Source organism: Perca flavescens, chromosome 9 (assembly GCF_004354835.1).
Source record: "Perca flavescens isolate YP-PL-M2 chromosome 9, PFLA_1.0, whole genome shotgun sequence".
In the NCBI taxonomy this organism is placed as follows: domain Eukaryota; kingdom Metazoa; phylum Chordata; class Actinopteri; order Perciformes; family Percidae; genus Perca; species Perca flavescens.
In genome coordinates, this window is record NC_041339.1 from 10,386,914 (window position 1) to 10,405,083 (window position 18,170).

Genomic DNA, 18,170 nt, shown 5'->3' on the forward strand with positions numbered 1-18,170 from the left:
CACACACACACACACACACACACACACACACACACACACACACACACACACACACACAAACGCAAAATCCCATCACAGCATGAAGGACCAGTGTTCCCTGTCAGCACAGGAAATTACTCAATCAAATTGTGTCAGCAGTAATATATGGAAACAAATCACACTACAAAGTGCCTCACTGACAACATTATATTTGTCATTTGAAATTGTGATATTATAAGATGCACACTCTGAAATGGGAAACACATACTAGAGAACAAATCATGCTCATGGCTGTATCCTGTTGTAAGAAATGCAAGTGTCTCACAGGAAGCCATTTCCTTACACTCTTAAACTACTGTCTACGTAAAAAAATAAACAAAGACACTCCACAATTGACCATTTAAGTACCTCAATAATGTCTTTAAAATGCACAATAATACCAATTTCACAAGGTATTTTTTCATTTTAATTTTTCCCACAGGATCTTGTCAGAAAAGGGATTCCTCACCACTTCCGGGCGATAGTGTGGCAGTTGTTGTGCAACGCCCAGAATATGCCCATCAAGGATCAATACTCAGAACTCCTAAAGATGACATCACCCTGTGAAAAGCTGATTCGCAGAGACATCGCCCGCACATATCCTGAACATGAATTCTTTAAGGAGAAAGACAGCTTGGGCCAGGAAGTGCTCTTCAATGTTATGAAGGTAGGTCTCTGTTTGTGTTTGAGGAACATGATTGTACGCCGATAAACTGATAATCATTGTACAGATAACAAAAAGAGGTATTTGGCAGGGTAAAAACTGTGAGTAGAGTAAATCCATAATGAATTGTGTACAACCATCACGGAGACTCATCCAATGCTAATCTGTTACTTCAGGCATATTCTCTGGTTGACCGTGAAGTTGGCTATTGTCAAGGGAGTGCATTCATTGTAGGACTGCTACTCATGCAGGTAATAATCCAATCGTAACCACACATGCACACAAACACACTGATTCAGCAGCTTCCCACAAATAGTTTGAGATGTTTTAGTGAATAACAGACAGATTTGAGGTTTGCTTTTATCGTGTTATTTTCCTAGATGCCGGAAGAGGAGGCTTTCTGTGTGTTTGTGAAGTTGATGCAAGACTACAGATTACGAGAGCTCTTCAAACCCAGTATGGCTGAGCTGGGACTCTGCATGTACCAGTTTGAGAGTATGATTCAGGTAGACACCTCATACTTGGTTGTAAAACTGTCTCAAGGGGTGATGACAGTTTGTCAAAATGTAGTCATGTACATTGGTAATGGTGTGAATCCGTGTTTCTGCCATGCAGGAGCAACTCCCCGAGCTGCATATGCATTTCCAGGCTCAAAGCTTTCACACTTCCATGTATGCCTCCTCCTGGTTCCTCACCATCTTCCTCACCTCCTTCCCTCTGCCCGTCGCCACAAGGATGTTTGACATCTTCATGTGTGAGGTCAGTTAAAAAGAACTGCGGCTGTTCTCATGAGCCGTCACCTGCTTCGAATGATATCATGTATCTTCTTACATATATCAGTTTGTAAATAATTTGAATCTGGGCATATTTGTCATTCTGTTTATTTAGCACTTTATTTAGCACTTTTCACTTTCGCTTGTCTGTAATGTTTGTCTTCTAACAGTTCAACATTATCCTGCTGTTGCACTTACGGTCTGTCACTGGCTAATAGCCTCAGACAAAATGTTGTGAAATCTAAAAAAAGAACCGTAAACCTCCACACTAGAGGCAAGTGTTTCCACTTAGAAAAGATGTAAGGTTAACATTTCTTCTACCGCTCACGCCTCTGTGCGCGTCGGGGTTACCGGCGGACGCCGCTCCTTGCGACCGTGCATTTGCGTGGCACTCAGACGCCCCAAACCGTCACCAATGAAAAGGGAACTCCCCGCCGAGTTCAACGATACCTCACACAAGACTCTACGTCATACGGTTCATTAGCTGTGAAAGGAGGCGTGGCTAAAGCATAGGGGGCGGGTCCAATCATCACCAATTAAAAATGAAGCCTCTGCTGAGATGAATGATACCTCAGACAAGACTACCTTAAAAGGGTCAGCATGTATGAAAGGGGGAGTGGCTTAAACATAGGGGGCGGGCCAAACTATCACCAATGAAGAAGGACGTCTCTGCTGAGTTCAATGATACCTCACACAAGTGTTTACATCAATCGGGCCATTAGTAATAAAAGGGTGCGTGGCTTGAACATAGGGGGCGGGCCAAACATCACCAATGAAGAAGGAAGTCTCTGCTGAGTTCAATGATACCTCACACAAGGGTATACCTTAAACGGTTCAAATGTTATGAAAGGGGGCGTGGCCTGAGTAAGTGTGCGTGGTCATATTATAGGGGGTGGCTCAGTATCACACGTAGACCACACATTCTGAGTTTCATGCAAATCGGATGATGTTTGTCATATAAGGCAGATTTCCTGTTGCCAGCAGGGGGCGCTATGACCAAAAGTCAATTTTGGCCTGTAGGTGTCCTCAGGCCTGGACCCTTGTCAATCGTGAGAAATTGGGGGCAGATACGACAACGTACACTCAAGTTACAACAACTTCTTTGTTCTTCGCTAAACACTCAAAATGGCCGCCACGCCACGCCCACACCGTCTGACGAAAAGTTTTTCTTTTAATAACTTTTCATCGTTAAGGTGTTGAGATGGTACCGACCAAGTTTGAAGTCCATCGGATGAAATCTCTAGGAGGAGTTTGTTAAAGTATAGCACCTTGACTTTTAGGCCTACTTCCTGTTGCCACTAGGGGGCGCTATGACTTTAAGTAAATATCGGCCTTTATTTGTCCTCAGGGTTGGACTCTTATGAATCCTGAAAAGTTTCGAGGTAATCGGACAATGTACACTCGAGTTACACCCACTTCCTGTTTCAGCGTCGAAACGCACAAAATGGCCGCCCTGCCACGGCTTCGCCCAAGGGCGTAAGCTTCGTTTCAGAACACGAAACTCCGATGGCGCCATTTTGTTGCTACAAAGCGATCACCTCTTGTTAGCATTACACTGACCGCCATTTTTTTTTACGTCACTTGACAGCGAATAACTTTACATCTGAAGCGTTTAAAGACTCTATTTGTCCATTGTTTATTTATAAAGAAACACGACAATGTATAAAAGGCTCCATTACCTTGTACCTCACGTTATAGCTCCGTAGCAGACGTTTATGTAAAAATAAGCTAACGATTGTGTCATAACCAAGTGCCTTACTGTCGCACAGTAGAGGAATTACCGTATAGTACAGGAGAAGCTCGCAGGCAGTTTTGACTTACATTAGCTGTTTAGGTTTAATTACTAATGTTAACTAGCATGTTAGTTAGCAATAATTAGCCTGTGCTTATGTTATCTCCTTACATACACCTACTCTCATTGTATCTGTAAGATTGGAAATTATTGAGATTTCTCTTGTCACAGCTACCAGAAGACTTACAACTTTCAGACACGTTGCTCACGTCACATTTACGTTGTCTCTGTCAGTTGGAGGCTGCGCAGTAAAGCAAAAGTGATCACCGGAAAAGTGCTTCTAATAGCCTTCACTGGTCTCCGTCCAGAGCAACGGGGTCTATTGGTCCATTGTATATATGTCAATGGCCTCGCCCTATGACAAAAAGTTTTTCTTTTAACAACTTTTCATCTTTAACTTCTTAAGATGGCACAGACAGAGTTTGAAGTTGATCGGATGAAATCTCTAGGAGGAGTTCGTTAAAGTACGACATGTGGAAATGGCCAAAATCGCACTTATTTCGAACATTTAATTCAAAATGGCGGACTTCCTGTTGGGTTTAGGGTATGGCTCTAATGAAATGTTTTTGTACATCTTGACATGTTACATATGTGTACCAAGTTTCGTGAGTCTACGTACACACGAACACTGCAGGGGCTCAATTTTCTTAACTTTCTAGGGGGCGCTAGCGAGCCATTTTTGTGCGCCTATTCCCGAAACCCTTAAAATACGTACATTTTCACTAGACTTGATGCGACCGCCAAATTTGGTGACTTTATGAATATATTAAGCCCCTCAAAAAGCCAATTCATTTGACGGGAAAATAATAATAGAAAGAAAAAATAATTCCTTCAGTTTCAATAGGGCCTTCGCCGCTGTCGGCGCTCGGGCCCTAATAATTCCTTCAGTTTCAATAGGGCCTTCGCCGCTGTCGGCGCTCGGGCCCTAATTACAAGAAGTTAACTGTCTCGGAAAGGTTATCATTTAGCACCACCTGTTGGAGAAAACCAAAACACTACAGCCCACATTTAATAGTAACTGTGAGTTGCTTCATCACTCCCTTGAAACCTGTTGTAACAAAATTTATATTCTTGAATCCACTTTAAATAAGATTCGACAGCACACTGAACATTGCTGTTTTTGTTTTGTTTGTTTTATTTTTCAAAAAATGACTCCTCAGTGATGACTGGTGATCTCTTTCTTCAGGGTCTGGAGGTAGTTTTCCGTGTGGGACTGGCCATCCTTCAGATGAACCAAACGGAACTCATCCAGCTTGACATGGAGGGAATGTTGCAGGTATATCACCATGACATCCACATAACTCATCATTCAAGCAGCTCAGATGTCTGGTCTAAAATGTGCAGCACCCTCAAGGGAGGAACCTCCACCACACCCAGATAATTGATACATTTGTAATCCCAACCCGTACCTGTGTACATGCTGACGTTTGATGTAGTGTTTTGAGCTCAGATAAACAGCTAACTAAGGCATCAGGGTGCATTGTTGTTTGAAAGTAGCAGGTTTACTGGCTGTGTGCCATTTATCCTGCCTCTGTTTCCTTACTCTGCTCCAGCATTTTCAGAGGGTCATCCCACACCAGCTTGACAGTGGGCCAGATAAGGTCATCCAGGCTGCTTATCAAGTTAAATATAACGCCAAGAAGATGAAAAAGTAAGCACAACTCTCAATTCATCAACGTCTACCAACCTCTCCCTTTGCTTAAGCATTTAAAAAAAAAATCCCATCCTGGTAGGCCCATCTCACTGACTGCAACTCATTGATCTTTATTGTTCTGGGTTCCCTTGTTCAGTTTCTTCTTTTGTGATGAACATTTGTATTTGAGACACATAAGATTTTAGCCTACTTGGTTTTGTTGTATATTTCAAACACTAAATTCAGACTACAAAACGTATGAACATTGTATTAGTTATCTTGTTGTTATTATGGTGTGGAAAACAAATGTGCAGATCTTGTATCTTTTTCTTGCAGAATTATTGTGATATTTCGCTTCATTTGTGTTGGAATTTTAAACTCTGGTGGATTCATGAGGACTATAGTTAACTGCTCCTCAGATCTGTGCAGGTTAAATCCAGACAGCAAGCTAGACTATCTGTCAAATCTGAGTTTTCTGTTGCACAACTAAAACAACTTTTGAGCGTACACATTTTACACCAAAACAAGTTCCTTCCCGAGGCTATCTTCCAGCGGCACCAGGGCTCATGCAGCGCTTAGTGCCACCCATGATGATTTTGATTGGTTTAAAGAAATGCCAATAACCCCTCAGTCACAGCTTAGCATAGCTACAAGAGACAGAGAAAAAGCTGCCACAAGCAAGGCGGGGCCAAAATAGACAAGAAGTCTATTTTATGTAAATGCTGTGCAATGCGACAAAGCGACTGCCAATCAGAGTAAAGGTAGCGTGAGGGCAGCCAGTCGAAGAAAATAATTCAAGATGACGGAAAACGCTTCAGGACATCGTATTTCTGTATATAGCTGATATGTTTGGCATTTTATCTCATATTTTGTTACTTTTATCAAGAAATAAATACTTTTAAATCCAAAAACATTGTTTTTGTGACTTAACAATACCTCTGAAGTAACTTTTAAGACGTGCTTGAAGGTAGCACCGGAGAATTTCTGTTTACTGTTGCCAAGCAACCAGGGGTAGGCTAGGCACGCCCAGGAGCGCTCACATGCGAGTGCATGTCACTCTCTTTTATAGCTAATGTGACTGTAGGGTAAACCAGAGAACGTTTTTCTCCCATCCCGGAATGCTGTGTGGACTAGCCGGACCCTCCTCCACAGCATTGTGGAGAAAGGTCTGGCAAAACAAGACTAAGTACCCCAGCCCACGTTAGACAGATTTTATTATGTCTTCATTTAATATTCTTGTCTTTACTGAATGTCTGTGAAATGTTTTCAGGTTAGAGAAAGAATACACTACAATAAAAACTAAAGAGATGGAGGAGCAGGTGGAAATAAAGGTGCGTGGAGATTGAGTGTTGAAAGAAATGTTTTGAAGGCCCCAATATGCGTATTTTGTTTCATGTCAATTTGTGTCAATTTCTTGTTTTTCCAGAGGTTGCGGACAGAGAACAGGCTCCTGAAGCAGAGGATAGACACACTAGAGAAAGTGAGTGCAGCAGTGTCTGTCACAGACATAAACAGAGTAAACAGTCAGACAACGCTCCCTGCTCATCAACATTACATTAACCCATCCAGTTGTGTCTGCTCATGCATCTCTTAATCGGGAGTCTAACTAGGCTCTGTTAGTTGAAAGTCCTGTCATGATAAACCATCTCTGGTTGACTGGTACAGTATGGTACATTTTCTGATTGCATATAAACATAAGGCAGATTTGGACTTGAACTTGTCTTGGTGTCATTATGGTGACTGTCTGTGTGGCTCGAATAACCGACACTAACTGAAGCAGAGACTGTAACAAGCCAAGTTTGGAATGTGAAAGTAGCTGCTTGATGCTGTGCAAGTCGATACAAAGCACTGCATGCCAAGTTGCACTGTTTGTATCATTCTGCAACTTTTTGTATCTATAAATGAGCGCTACCTCTGTCAGGTAAAGGCATGCATGGGACTGCCGTGGATAGCAAGGGCTACGCCGCGTTTGCCTGCAGGGAGGAACAATGTGGTCTAAATAAGTCTGTGCACAACGAGCTCGAGGCTGCTGCTCTCTGACGTATCTTTGTCACATAACTCCCAGGACCTTTTTAACGCTTCACTTACTGAAACTGTTCAAATGCTTAGATTAACCACATCAAAGTTTAACAACACATAGCTCCTTTACACTGTTATTGTGCTGTTCTACCATGCTTCACTCTGCTATTACTAGAGCTGTCTTGTGCTTCTTCCTGTCTAAAACCTGTCACTGTTATCAGCATCGCCTAATTTTTTTTTAAAATATATTTTTTTTTGTCACCAGCTTATTTGCACTTTTTCAACCACACCTGCATGCAATGTTCCTTTTCTACTCCTGAATGTAAACATGATTCTACAGTAAACAAACCTTTCTGGTTGGGAAATGAACATTGCATTTCTTCTCTACAACAATCAATTGTTCTATTTGTGTGCTTTAAACTGTCCTCTGGATTGTCTCTCTGCTGTCCCTTGTTGATATTTCTGTTTTGTAGGAAAGTGCTTCCTTGGCAGATAGATTGATCCAGGTATATTCCTCATTTTCTCTTTACCCGAACTACTCATGTTGCACCTTCCTTCTTCCTTCTCTCTCCTTAGTAGGGTTGGGTACCAAAACGCGGTTCCGACGTAAACGGTAGTAACGAGACCAAATAAGGACGGAAATTTCAGTGCCTCATTTTGGAGCCTAACTTTTTTTCAGAAGCATCGCTGCATGGGATGCTACGTTACCGTCAGCTGGTAGCTGGATTAAACACAATGGTTAAAATGCTGACAGCTTACGTTAAGCGTGTGACTGTATTTCCCTGTAGAGGATTCCAACACCGGGACGTAACGGTCTGACTTCAGCTGCCATTGTCGGAAAAACAACACAGACTGTGCGTTTGCTTGAAACTCGCCAGCCTTGTGGTGCATTCAAAGTTATTGGAAAATACCCGTTTCCCATCTGGTGCTTGTTTTTGTCGTTTACAAGCAATTTACTGGTGAAATAAGTCATTGTTATAAGTTATTGTTATTACATTATTAATAAATCATTTAATTTTGACCATATAGCCTTAGCAATAAACAAGCCGTTCTTTAATGTCGCCAACTGTCGCCTTTTTTATTTTATATATATTATATACATTATAAATATATTTTATACAATACAGGCCAAAAGTTTGGACACACCTTCTCATTCAATGCGTTATATTGTAGATTCTCACTGAAGGCATCAAAACTATGAATGAACACATGTGGAATTATGTACTTAACAAAAAAGTATGAAATAACTGAAAACATGTCTTATATTCTAGTTTCTTCAAAGTGGCCACCCTTTGCTCTGATTACTGCTTTGTACACTCTTGGCATTCTCTTGATGAGCTTCAAGAGGTAGTCACCTGAAATGGTTTTCCAACAGTCTTGAAGGAGTTCCCAGAGATGCTTAGCACTTGTTGGCCATTTTGCCTTCACTCTGCGGTCCAGCTCACCCCAAATCATCTCAATTGGGTTCAGGTCCGGTGACTGTGGAGGCCAGGTCATCTGGCGCAGCACTCCATCACTCTCCTTCTTGGTCAACTAGCCCTTACACAGCCTGGAGGTGTGTTTGGGGTCATTGTCCTGTTGAAAAATAAATGATGGTCCAACTAAACGCAAACCAGATGGGATGGCATGTCGCTGCAGGATGCTGTGCTAGCCATGCTGGTTGCAGTATGCCTTCAATTTTGAATAAATCCCCAACAGTGTCACCAGCAAAGCACCCCCACACCATCACACCACCTCCTCCATGCTTCACGGTGGGAACCAGGCATGTAGAATCCATCCGTTTACCTTTTCTGCGTTGCACAAAGACACCAAAGAACCACGGTTGGAACCAAAGATCTCAAATTTGGACTCCTCAGACCAAAGCACAGATTTTCACTGGTCTAATGTCCATTCCTTGTGTTTCTTGGCCCAAACAAATCTCTTCTGCTTGTTGCCTCTCCTTAGCAGTGGTTTCCTAGCAGCTATTTGACCATGAAGGCCTGATTCACGTAATCTCCTCTTAACAGTTGTTCTAGAGAGATGTGTCTGCTGCTAGAACTCTGTGTGGCATTCATCTGGTCTCTAATCTGAGCTGCTGTTAACTTGCGATTTCTGAGGCTGATGACTCGGATGAACTTATCCTCAGCAGCAGAGGTGACTCTTGGTCTTCTTTTCCTGGGGCGGTCCTCATGTGAGCCAGTTTCGTTGTAGCGGTTGATGGTTTTTGCGACTGCACTTGGGGACACATTCAAAGTTTTTGCAATTTTCCGGGCTGACTGACCTTCATTTGTTAAAGTAATGATGGCCGCTCGTTTCTCTTTACTTAGCTGATTGGTTCTTGCGATAATATGAATTCTAACAGTTGTCCAATAGGGCTGTCGGCTGTTTGACTTCTGCACAACACAACTGATGGTCCCAACCCCATTAATAAGGGAAAAAATTCCACTAATTAACCCTCCTGACAAGGCACACCTGTGAAGTGAAAACCATTTCAGGTGACTACCTCATGAAGCTCATTGAGAGAACACCAAGGGTTTGCAGCGCTATCAAAAAAGCAAAGGGTGGCTACTTTTGAGGAATCTAAAATATGACACTTTTTTGTTAAGTACATAATTCCATATGTGTTCATTCATAGTTTTGAGACCTTCAGTGAGAATCTACAATGTAAATAAAGATAAAATAAAATAAAGAAAACTCATTGAATGAGAAGGTGTGTCCAAACTTTTGGCCTGTACTGTATATTTCGGTTCAGGCACTGTTTTAAAAGTATCGTTTTAGCACTGGTATCGGAAAAAAAACCAAACGATGCCCAACCCTACTTCTCAGCATTGCATGCTTATGACTAGCTACTACTAGGAATGAAGGACACCGTAATAATACAGAATCTAATTAACATTAATGATTCTCTGAATTAAGAACTAAACCAGATTATGAAAACTGATTGTTGAATAAGTGCATGAAATACCACATTTTGGCATGTCAGATAAAGTGAGATAATCACAAATCACGCTGAATAAAGCTAAACAGTTAGAATATAAATCACATGTTAGAGTTAAGCATGTCCTTAGAAAACCCAATCCCTCATCTTCTGCTCTGATTTGCCCACCCATTCCGCCCTCTTGTTTTACTTCTTGTCGTGCTCACGCCACCCCTCCTCGGTTGGTTATGTCCCAAGGGACAAGTGACTCGAGCTCAGGAGGCAGAGGAGAACTACCTGGTCAAGCGGGAGCTGGCCACAGTTAAACAGCAAGGTGAAGAGGCCAGTGTTCAGCTAGAGCAGGCCAAGACAACCATCAGGCAGCTCCAGCAGCAGCAGCAGCCGCAAGCGGTAAGGAGGGCCACCGAGTCCCCAGCTGGCAGGTTGCACTGGCTCAGATCCTGCACAGTCTGTGACAGAAACTGTGGCGTTGAAACTGTTGAGACCCCCCGCCCCTCCCTCCCTCTGCCCTGTTGACATATAGCCTAGCAACAAAATCCAAGCTTTTCTTACTATGCACATCAGCTTTGGGTAATGATCTGTTTTGGCATGCATGAATTCAAATTGAGACACGGAGTACTACACAGTTCAGCCACCATTTACAGTCTTCTGCATTCTCAGAAATGCATTCATGAATTTGTAAGCAGTTGTCTCACAGGCTGGTAGATTTCACACTTGGCACCCTGTACACAGAATCCTCTCGTTGCATATCTATTGACCTAACATTCTTAATTATTGATGGTTGGATTCCAGATGATAATGTGCAAGCATTACAAGGTTTTACATAATTTGCTATCTTGCTTCTCAATTTGCAGTCATTAATTATTAATGTGAAAGGCAAAATGGTTGTTGTCAGCTGCAATTAAGGTTGAATTCTTTGTAGTAGGGAGTAAAGAGGCACTGATGTGTATTTTCTTCAGCCTATGATTTTCATCAAGAAGAATATATATAATATTAGCTGTGCATATTTGATGGGCTGGAGTTATTTTTGTTTTATATTACTGGATGTTGGACTTTATTAAGTGCAAACATTGAGGACACACTAGCATCAACATTTGTAGCTCTGCTGTGCTGTCTGTGCTCACGCACATGTCCTGTTGTAGAAGAGAGCCCCTCGGTACTCTGAGGAGTCCGTGCTGCAGCTGGAGAGAGAGCTTGTGCAGGCCCGGCTGAAGGAGGCAGAGTCTCAATGTGCTCTCAAGGAGATGCAAGACAAGATCCTGGATATGGAAAAGGTGTGTTGCCTCACACATGATGTGCTGCCTAAATCTAAGCCAACCTACAATAATATTATATGACCAGGCTATATCACTGTACAACTACACTGACTGGCCACATCATCAGGTACACTTGTACAATCTATTGTGATCCATTACAACAGCTCTGCCTTTACAAAGATGATTATATTTTGATTAGCACTGTCAGAGGTATTAATCTACATTTTTAGTATTGAGGTTGTAGTTTGCAATGGTGTTGAACTGTACTGCATGCTATTAAGAGGTGTTTTGGCCACCCCATTTACATACATGTGAGGGGCAGAATATTAGAAACACCTTTTAAATATAATGGTGCATGGTGGTTTTAATAACACCACCATGCACTAACAACCTCAATAATAAACATAAAGTAGAATATTAGCTTTCTGACAGTGTCAACAAAAACTGAAAAATTATAAGCTTCGTAAAAGTAGAATTCATGGCAGAGCTGTCGTATGGGATTGCATCACATAGTACAGGTGTACCTGTAATGAAGTGGCCAGTGAGTGTATTGCTAAAGTTTTAAAACATGTCATTCTTCCACACCTAGAGGAACACATCGCTACCAGATGACACCAATGTGGCACGTCTTCAGGAGGAGCTGATAGGGGTGAAGCTGAGAGAGGCAGAGGCTCTGACCGGCCTGAAAGAGCTGCGACAGCAAGTCAGAGACCTGGAAGAGCACTGGCAGGTGAGAACCAACATGTCCATGCATGTCAATACATTATCTCAGACCTTTTTTCGAAGAGCTGAATGCCCACATCTGTGAAATAGAAAAGGGAAGTTTTAATTTTGTGAAATGTGATGGACTGTGAATGTGATGGACCTCTCCTCAGCGTCACTTGGCACGCACCGCTGGTCGCTGGAAGGACAGCCCCAGGAAGAATACCCTGAGTGAGCTTCAGGACGAGCTGATGAGTGTGAGGTTACGTGAGGCCGAGGCCCAGGCAGAGCTTCGGGAGACACGGCAGAGGATGCTGGAGCTGGAAACACAGGTCAGATGCGTCCAAACCACATTAACCCGGTGAAGCTGATTTCTTCTTTTGATAAACATTTTATCCTGCATTTTCAGATTCTTAGCTTTTCTGTCCTTTTGATGTCATTTATCATAGACAATTACAAGTATATCTTGGTATGGACACTTTAAAACGTGAGGTGGATCTAGAATTTGCCTATTTAACAGTGAATGAGCTGCAAAAATGAATTATCTCTGTATGGTCACACAGCATCCTTCAGAGGGCAGCACTCATCTGTTCCAAACTATTCAGAAACTTAAGTGTGCAATTTTGTAACTCAGTTCTTTTTGGATTTAATTGATTGTTTACCAAAGTAAAAATATTGTTTTTGTATGTGCTCACGCAGAATCAGATTCACAGTAACCAGCTGCGACGGGCAGAGCAGGAGAGTCGCTGTCTCCAGGAGTGTGTGCAAACACTGACGGTGCAAAATAAAGATCTGAATGTGCAACTGCAAGAGATCAAGCGGAGACAAGCTGAGATTGAGTGCAAGGTACAACTATGCTGCTGTTCTGCACTCTGTGCATTGGGGGGCACTATAGCACTGTTGTGACATAATATAAATCAATTAACATTCAAAGATTGTGTTAACATGTACAATTGGACGGTATTATGTATTATTTTTTACTGATTAGGAAGAAAGTTGTGCTTGGCTTAGCTATGATGTATCTTTTAATGTTTGAGATGTCTTGTTATCTACTCAGTTTTATCTGCTCTGTTGTTTCCTGATGGGGTCAATATCCAGATCCAGAAGGAGGAAGTAACTTGTTCTGTTGTCAGTAATAGTATTTAATTCTGATGGGTCTGCAAATGCTGCTAGATGTCTGTTAACTGTTTTTTATAGCACAGCAAAATCTCTCAAAAAGGAATAGAACATACTCAAATGTTGTACAATAAATGTTTTTATACTGGCCTTTCTGCATCACACCTAGGTAGAGCTGTTGTTTAAAAAAAAAAAAAAATTAGCTTATTTTGCTGCTTTTGTTTTTCTGCAGAGCAAGGAAGAGGTGATGGCAGTGAGGCTGCGGGAAGCTGACAACATAGCTGCTATGGCTGAACTACAGCAACAGATCTCAGAGCTTGAGATTCAGGTAAAATCCCAACACACTACTTGCTGTGTTTTTCTGTAACATCACAGTCCTGTCTCTGTATCAAAGTCCTGTATCTCCATCAAGCTTTGGATTTCCTCAACTTCTTTGCGAACCACGTTCAACATATTTAAACTTCCCTCAGATATAGAGAGAAATGTCCCATCCAAGAATGTGTAGAGACAAAGCTGAGTTATATTCTTAATTTAATTGATGCAAGCAAGACGGTTTGGTAAGTCAGTATGTTTCTCAGTTATCGCCGTCATATGATAGATTCCCTACATATCATTATCGAAGTTAGACCTACAGTGGTTGTTTCACATGACGTATTTCTGTGTTTCTGCTGTATTATGAGCTCTTCTCACTGGTTTAAAATGGGCGAGGCTCTGATGGGGAAAACAAGACAAATTTCCATCTGCCAAACATAAAAGAATCTTAATCTGATGGCAATTGATGTGTTGCTTGCTTATGTTGCCAAGGAAACACCAGTGTTGATTAAATCTGATCAAACCACCACACCAGGCAGTCCTGATGACGCAGATAAGCTTATTTTCATATTTTGTCCAACTTTAACTTATTTAGTCATCAATATGAAAAGTTTTTATGCATTAGACATGTAGTGTGAACAGCAAATGAGGAGATTGTTAGATAGAGAGTTCAGTAAAGATTTGTGTTGTCTTTTTTTAACAAATCTTAACTTTAGTAAAAGGACAAATCTACCTCAAATCAGAATTTACACATTTTCCAAACCTTAAATCTGGATGACAAACAATGTAATATGTGATGTCAGATTATATTATTAGGATTTAGTTTTTCAGTTCAGTGCATTTCAGAGCTGGAAATTAGTTAACTCAATTTTCTTTTTGTGCAAATTCAAGATGTAACTACATCTTATTTTACAACTGTGGTTAAAGCACAAAACGTCACAACACTGCCATGATATTTAATGAAGTTGGCAGACTTACATGTAAACGTACATGTATGAATACAATAATCTAAAATAAAAACAATCACCAATAGTTTGAGGCTTGTTTGTGGGCTCAAGACTTGGAACAATACACTTTTCATGTGAGTAAAGTTGTGGAGCAATAGGCAGATAGTGTTATTGTGTGTTTTGGTTACCCCATTTGCCTATTTACTTTGGCTGTCCTCTATTATTTTTCACCTTTTTGGTTGTACACTTACATGTGTGTTGACCAGTGAAGACATGAAGTGTAGGAAATCAGCCAAACAATAATAGTGTCCAAAAGCTGCAAAAAGCAGAACTGTGTTGTGATTCTCAGTTGGCAGCAGCACTAGGAACCCTTTCACACTGATATAGTATTAATAGCATTATTGCTAAAAGTGATAAATATAGTGTGTATAGTATTTAATGCTTACATTGATTGATTCAGTTAAAACACTTTACTTTATGTCCCCCTATTTAGCATGTAATAGCAGTACATAAGCATTTAATAAATGGTGTATAACTCACAAGTGTAGTTGTAAGAAGATACAAGTGTCTATAACTTCTCATGTGGCTGATGTATGAAGACAATGAATGGATAAAGTAAAACACAGCAGTAATTATAAAAAAAGTCTTCCTATGAAAAATTACAATAAACACCTAAAATGTCCATATATCAGCATAAAACCACATTGTAGGGTTTTCTAAGTATAAAGTATACAGCTGTGACTTTGGGAGTAGGCATTGTAAAGTTCCTTTGTACATTTATTTACTCAGTTTAAGGTGTTTTAGATCTAACATTCAGACTATTTATAAGTGTGACACCTACAACAACAAAAAAACTCCCTCTCATCCCCTTCACATGCACACACAATCACACAGTGTGGTCTGAGGTTTTGTTACTAAGTGATGGAGCAAAAACATGCAACACCAAAATGTACCACTACCGCCCTCATACTTTGTAGAATCTGAATTCTCAATAACGCAAAGCCTTACACGTTATTTACTCCCATATTTTCCTTTTTAATATTATGATCAGTTAGAAAATGTGTTTTTCTGTTAGGAGCAGTGTGTTAAATCTAACTTCTGTCTGAGCTGAAATCACTGTGCCACTTTTGGCTTCTTGGTCTGTGGTTTGGTTACTTGCTCTATATGTTGTGGGTAAAATGTGCTTCAATTACAAGAAAAAGTCCATACAAAAAAGAAATCAGTTTCTTGCCTTCCTTGTCAGAGATGGTGTGACGCATGTTGGTGGTGACAATTTGCAGCTTACTTTATAATGTGAGAGGTCACTATCTGATCAGATTAGCTTTGTCTGAGTCAAAATACTGAGTGTAGGAGACAGAAGATCAGATACCAATGAAGAGCCAACCACTTTGAACATTAAAGTGCCTTATTGTACTTCAATAACAACACAGACAAACTTGCAGAGATTTAATGAAGAGATATTAATTAATGATAACATCCACTGAGTAATGATGGAAACATTGTCACTGAAACTAAGATCTCTAGAAAGGTTTATGTGTAGGACTCTTTCACTATCACAGTCATGGCCTTTGTTAAACGCCACAGCTCCACCATCTCTGAGCTCATAGGAAGTGGTTTCTCATCTCGAAGCAGAGACTCTACCAAAGGTGACATGCATGGTTTATTTTGAGGTTTCTATGACATGCTCAGAGATTTATACTAAATGTTATAAAGGACATTCTCATGTTTACTGTTTGTCAAGTAATGTGTAACATGTATCCTATCATTAATTTCACATGTTAAATATGCTCTGAAAAAAAATGTTTACGGAGAGGCAGCTAATATACATTGAATGTTAAATTATACTTGTAGTAAACTTTCACACATCCTTCGCAGATGTATCTGCAGATTCAAAATAAGCTATTTGTCGTTGCCACAACGGAGATGCACAAACAATGTAAAAAATTATCCGAATGTGCTGACTGAAACAACACAGTCAAATGATATGCTAGTGCATTTCATGGGAATTCCTTTTATGAGGAATGATTTTTTCTCACTTGTTCAAGATGTGATGGTAATAATGTTTTTGATGATCAAAGGATGATTTTCCAGAATTGTAGTTGCTCAGTTTACTACTGTTGGTACAGTAAACAAATTTAACTTCCCATACCTTTGTCATTCATTCATGTCATTATACATAGTTTAATTCACAGAGAGTGCCCATTTCCCCTTCCTTCTATTCCCCTTCTTTTAGAACTACTTCAATTCAACAGATTTAAGAGTGTGTGAGGAAGACATTTTTTTGTGAGACGTTTGACGTCCCCGGCCACAGCCTGACACCTGTTGATTCACACAACTGAACACGAGGAAGTCCTATTAACTGCCTTTCTTTCTTTTTTTCTTTTTTTGAGTGGAGAAGCCTCAAAAACAATACATTCTTGGAATAATCTTACTTGTTTAGACACCCTGTGAGGGGGAAAAAAAAGCCTACTGGGACACACCGCATTCAACCCCACCTTACCACAGGAATAAAAAAAACCCCATCTGTATTTTGGGGTGTTGGCAAACCAGAGAAGACTCAGTCTCACCTCTACCTCGACATCCCAGCCCTGCTATGTACACACATCTTCCCTTTTTGTCTCAGTGTTCCTGTGCTGCAGCCTGTGGTTTGAACTCCTCTGTGCACCTTTCACGGGTAAAACTGGCAGGTTCAAGGGTGTGATTGAGGTTTGAAATAGAGTATGTGTTTGTCTCCAATGCCTGCAGATGTCTTCACTGATGGAGGTAAACATCACATGGGCTGTTTAACTGTTAAAGCTAACAACCAGACTCATCCCTAGGGCCCCAGGAGGAAATCAAGCACAAATGACACTCGTGTGTTTCCCCTGACATCTGGCACTTTGTGATGCTGCTTTTTTAGTAGCGGGGCTCTGGTATCTGCCAGTGTTTGTCCTGCTTGTACAGTAGTTAAGTCCCTGGGTGTTAACATGTTTTTACATGTATATATCATCGTATATCATTTAGTTCAAAGTTTAACCACTTTGCTCTACAGATGCTATAATGTTTCTCACCTTCTTTTGATTGGTCCTTCTTTTGTATATTTGAGTCAGTGTTTTAAGGTTGCTCTTAGAATTGTTGTTTTTATTTTGTGTTTTACGCTTTGTCTTGCTGTGTTTTTTATGTTAGCTCTGTAAAGCACTTTGGTCTGTCTAGCGGCTGTTTAAATGTGCTATATAAATAAATGAACTTGAACTTGAACTTTACTTTTTCTATTAACAGAAAGAAGAAGGAAAGGTCCAAGGCCAGCTGAACCACACAGACTCAAGCCAGTACATCCGCGACCTCAAAGACCAGATAGCAGAGCTAAAGCATGAGGTGAGACTTGTAAAACTAGCATCAGGTCCATCAGTAATCTCACTACCTTTTTTTCCCTTGTAGAGATTTAGATTTTGCAGTTGCCATTTCTTTGATCTAATGTTTCAGAAGATTTCACAACATTCCCTCAGATATGGTTTTTCTTTGAGGCTAACAGATTAGAAGAAGTGTTAACAACACCCAGAGACTTCCTGTGCAGAGTTGGCATTGCACACCTCTTGCAGATAACCTTCACAGACCTAGCCTACAGATCTTTCTACAAGACGGTTTTACCAAGCTTTACCAAGAAAATATAGTAAATACTGGCCATTTAAATACAGTAGGCTACCAAAAATAGTGACCTAACATATTGAAGTAAATATGGCCCTGATAATGGCTCTATCTGAACTCCTTGAACATGTCTACATAATTAAAACATGTCAATCAACATGCTGCAGCTACAACTTCAGTTTCTAGAGAAATGGAGTTTGTCAATTGCCAATTTAAGTACAGTATCAAAAACTGAATGAATTCTTAGCACACTCTTTAACTGCTTGCCTTTTTATAGAATTAAAATTCAACTGGCCATTCATTAGGTTCCCAAAAAATAGTGCTGCAGCGAGGGCAAAGCATGCCTTGCAAATCACATCAGACAGACCCTCATCGTCTTGCTTGAAACCAAAATACT

At 40.6% G+C, this 18,170-nt stretch overlaps 1 protein-coding gene across 3 annotated transcripts in view; it reads left to right on the plus strand.

The window, feature by feature from the left end:
- Positions 1 to 18,170, plus strand: part of evi5b (ecotropic viral integration site 5b) — a 49,174-nt gene that overhangs the window by 25,984 nt on the left and 5,020 nt on the right. For 2 of the 3 annotated variants that reach the window (XM_028586726.1, XM_028586727.1), the window contains 16 exons: positions 461 to 685; positions 859 to 933; positions 1,063 to 1,188; positions 1,298 to 1,441; positions 4,434 to 4,523; positions 4,801 to 4,898; positions 6,151 to 6,211; positions 6,307 to 6,360; positions 7,373 to 7,405; positions 10,054 to 10,206; positions 10,959 to 11,090; positions 11,662 to 11,802; positions 11,948 to 12,106; positions 12,474 to 12,620; positions 13,123 to 13,218; positions 17,408 to 17,503. In XM_028586726.1, coding sequence (XP_028442527.1) covers positions 461 to 685; positions 859 to 933; positions 1,063 to 1,188; positions 1,298 to 1,441; positions 4,434 to 4,523; positions 4,801 to 4,898; positions 6,151 to 6,211; positions 6,307 to 6,360; positions 7,373 to 7,405; positions 10,054 to 10,206; positions 10,959 to 11,090; positions 11,662 to 11,802; positions 11,948 to 12,106; positions 12,474 to 12,620; positions 13,123 to 13,218; positions 17,408 to 17,503 — 1,830 coding nt within the window. The remainder of the gene's footprint in view (positions 1 to 460; positions 686 to 858; positions 934 to 1,062; positions 1,189 to 1,297; positions 1,442 to 4,433; positions 4,524 to 4,800; positions 4,899 to 6,150; positions 6,212 to 6,306; positions 6,361 to 7,372; positions 7,406 to 10,053; positions 10,207 to 10,958; positions 11,091 to 11,661; positions 11,803 to 11,947; positions 12,107 to 12,473; positions 12,621 to 13,122; positions 13,219 to 17,407; positions 17,504 to 18,170) is intronic. The other variant, XM_028586729.1, reaches the window with a different exon arrangement.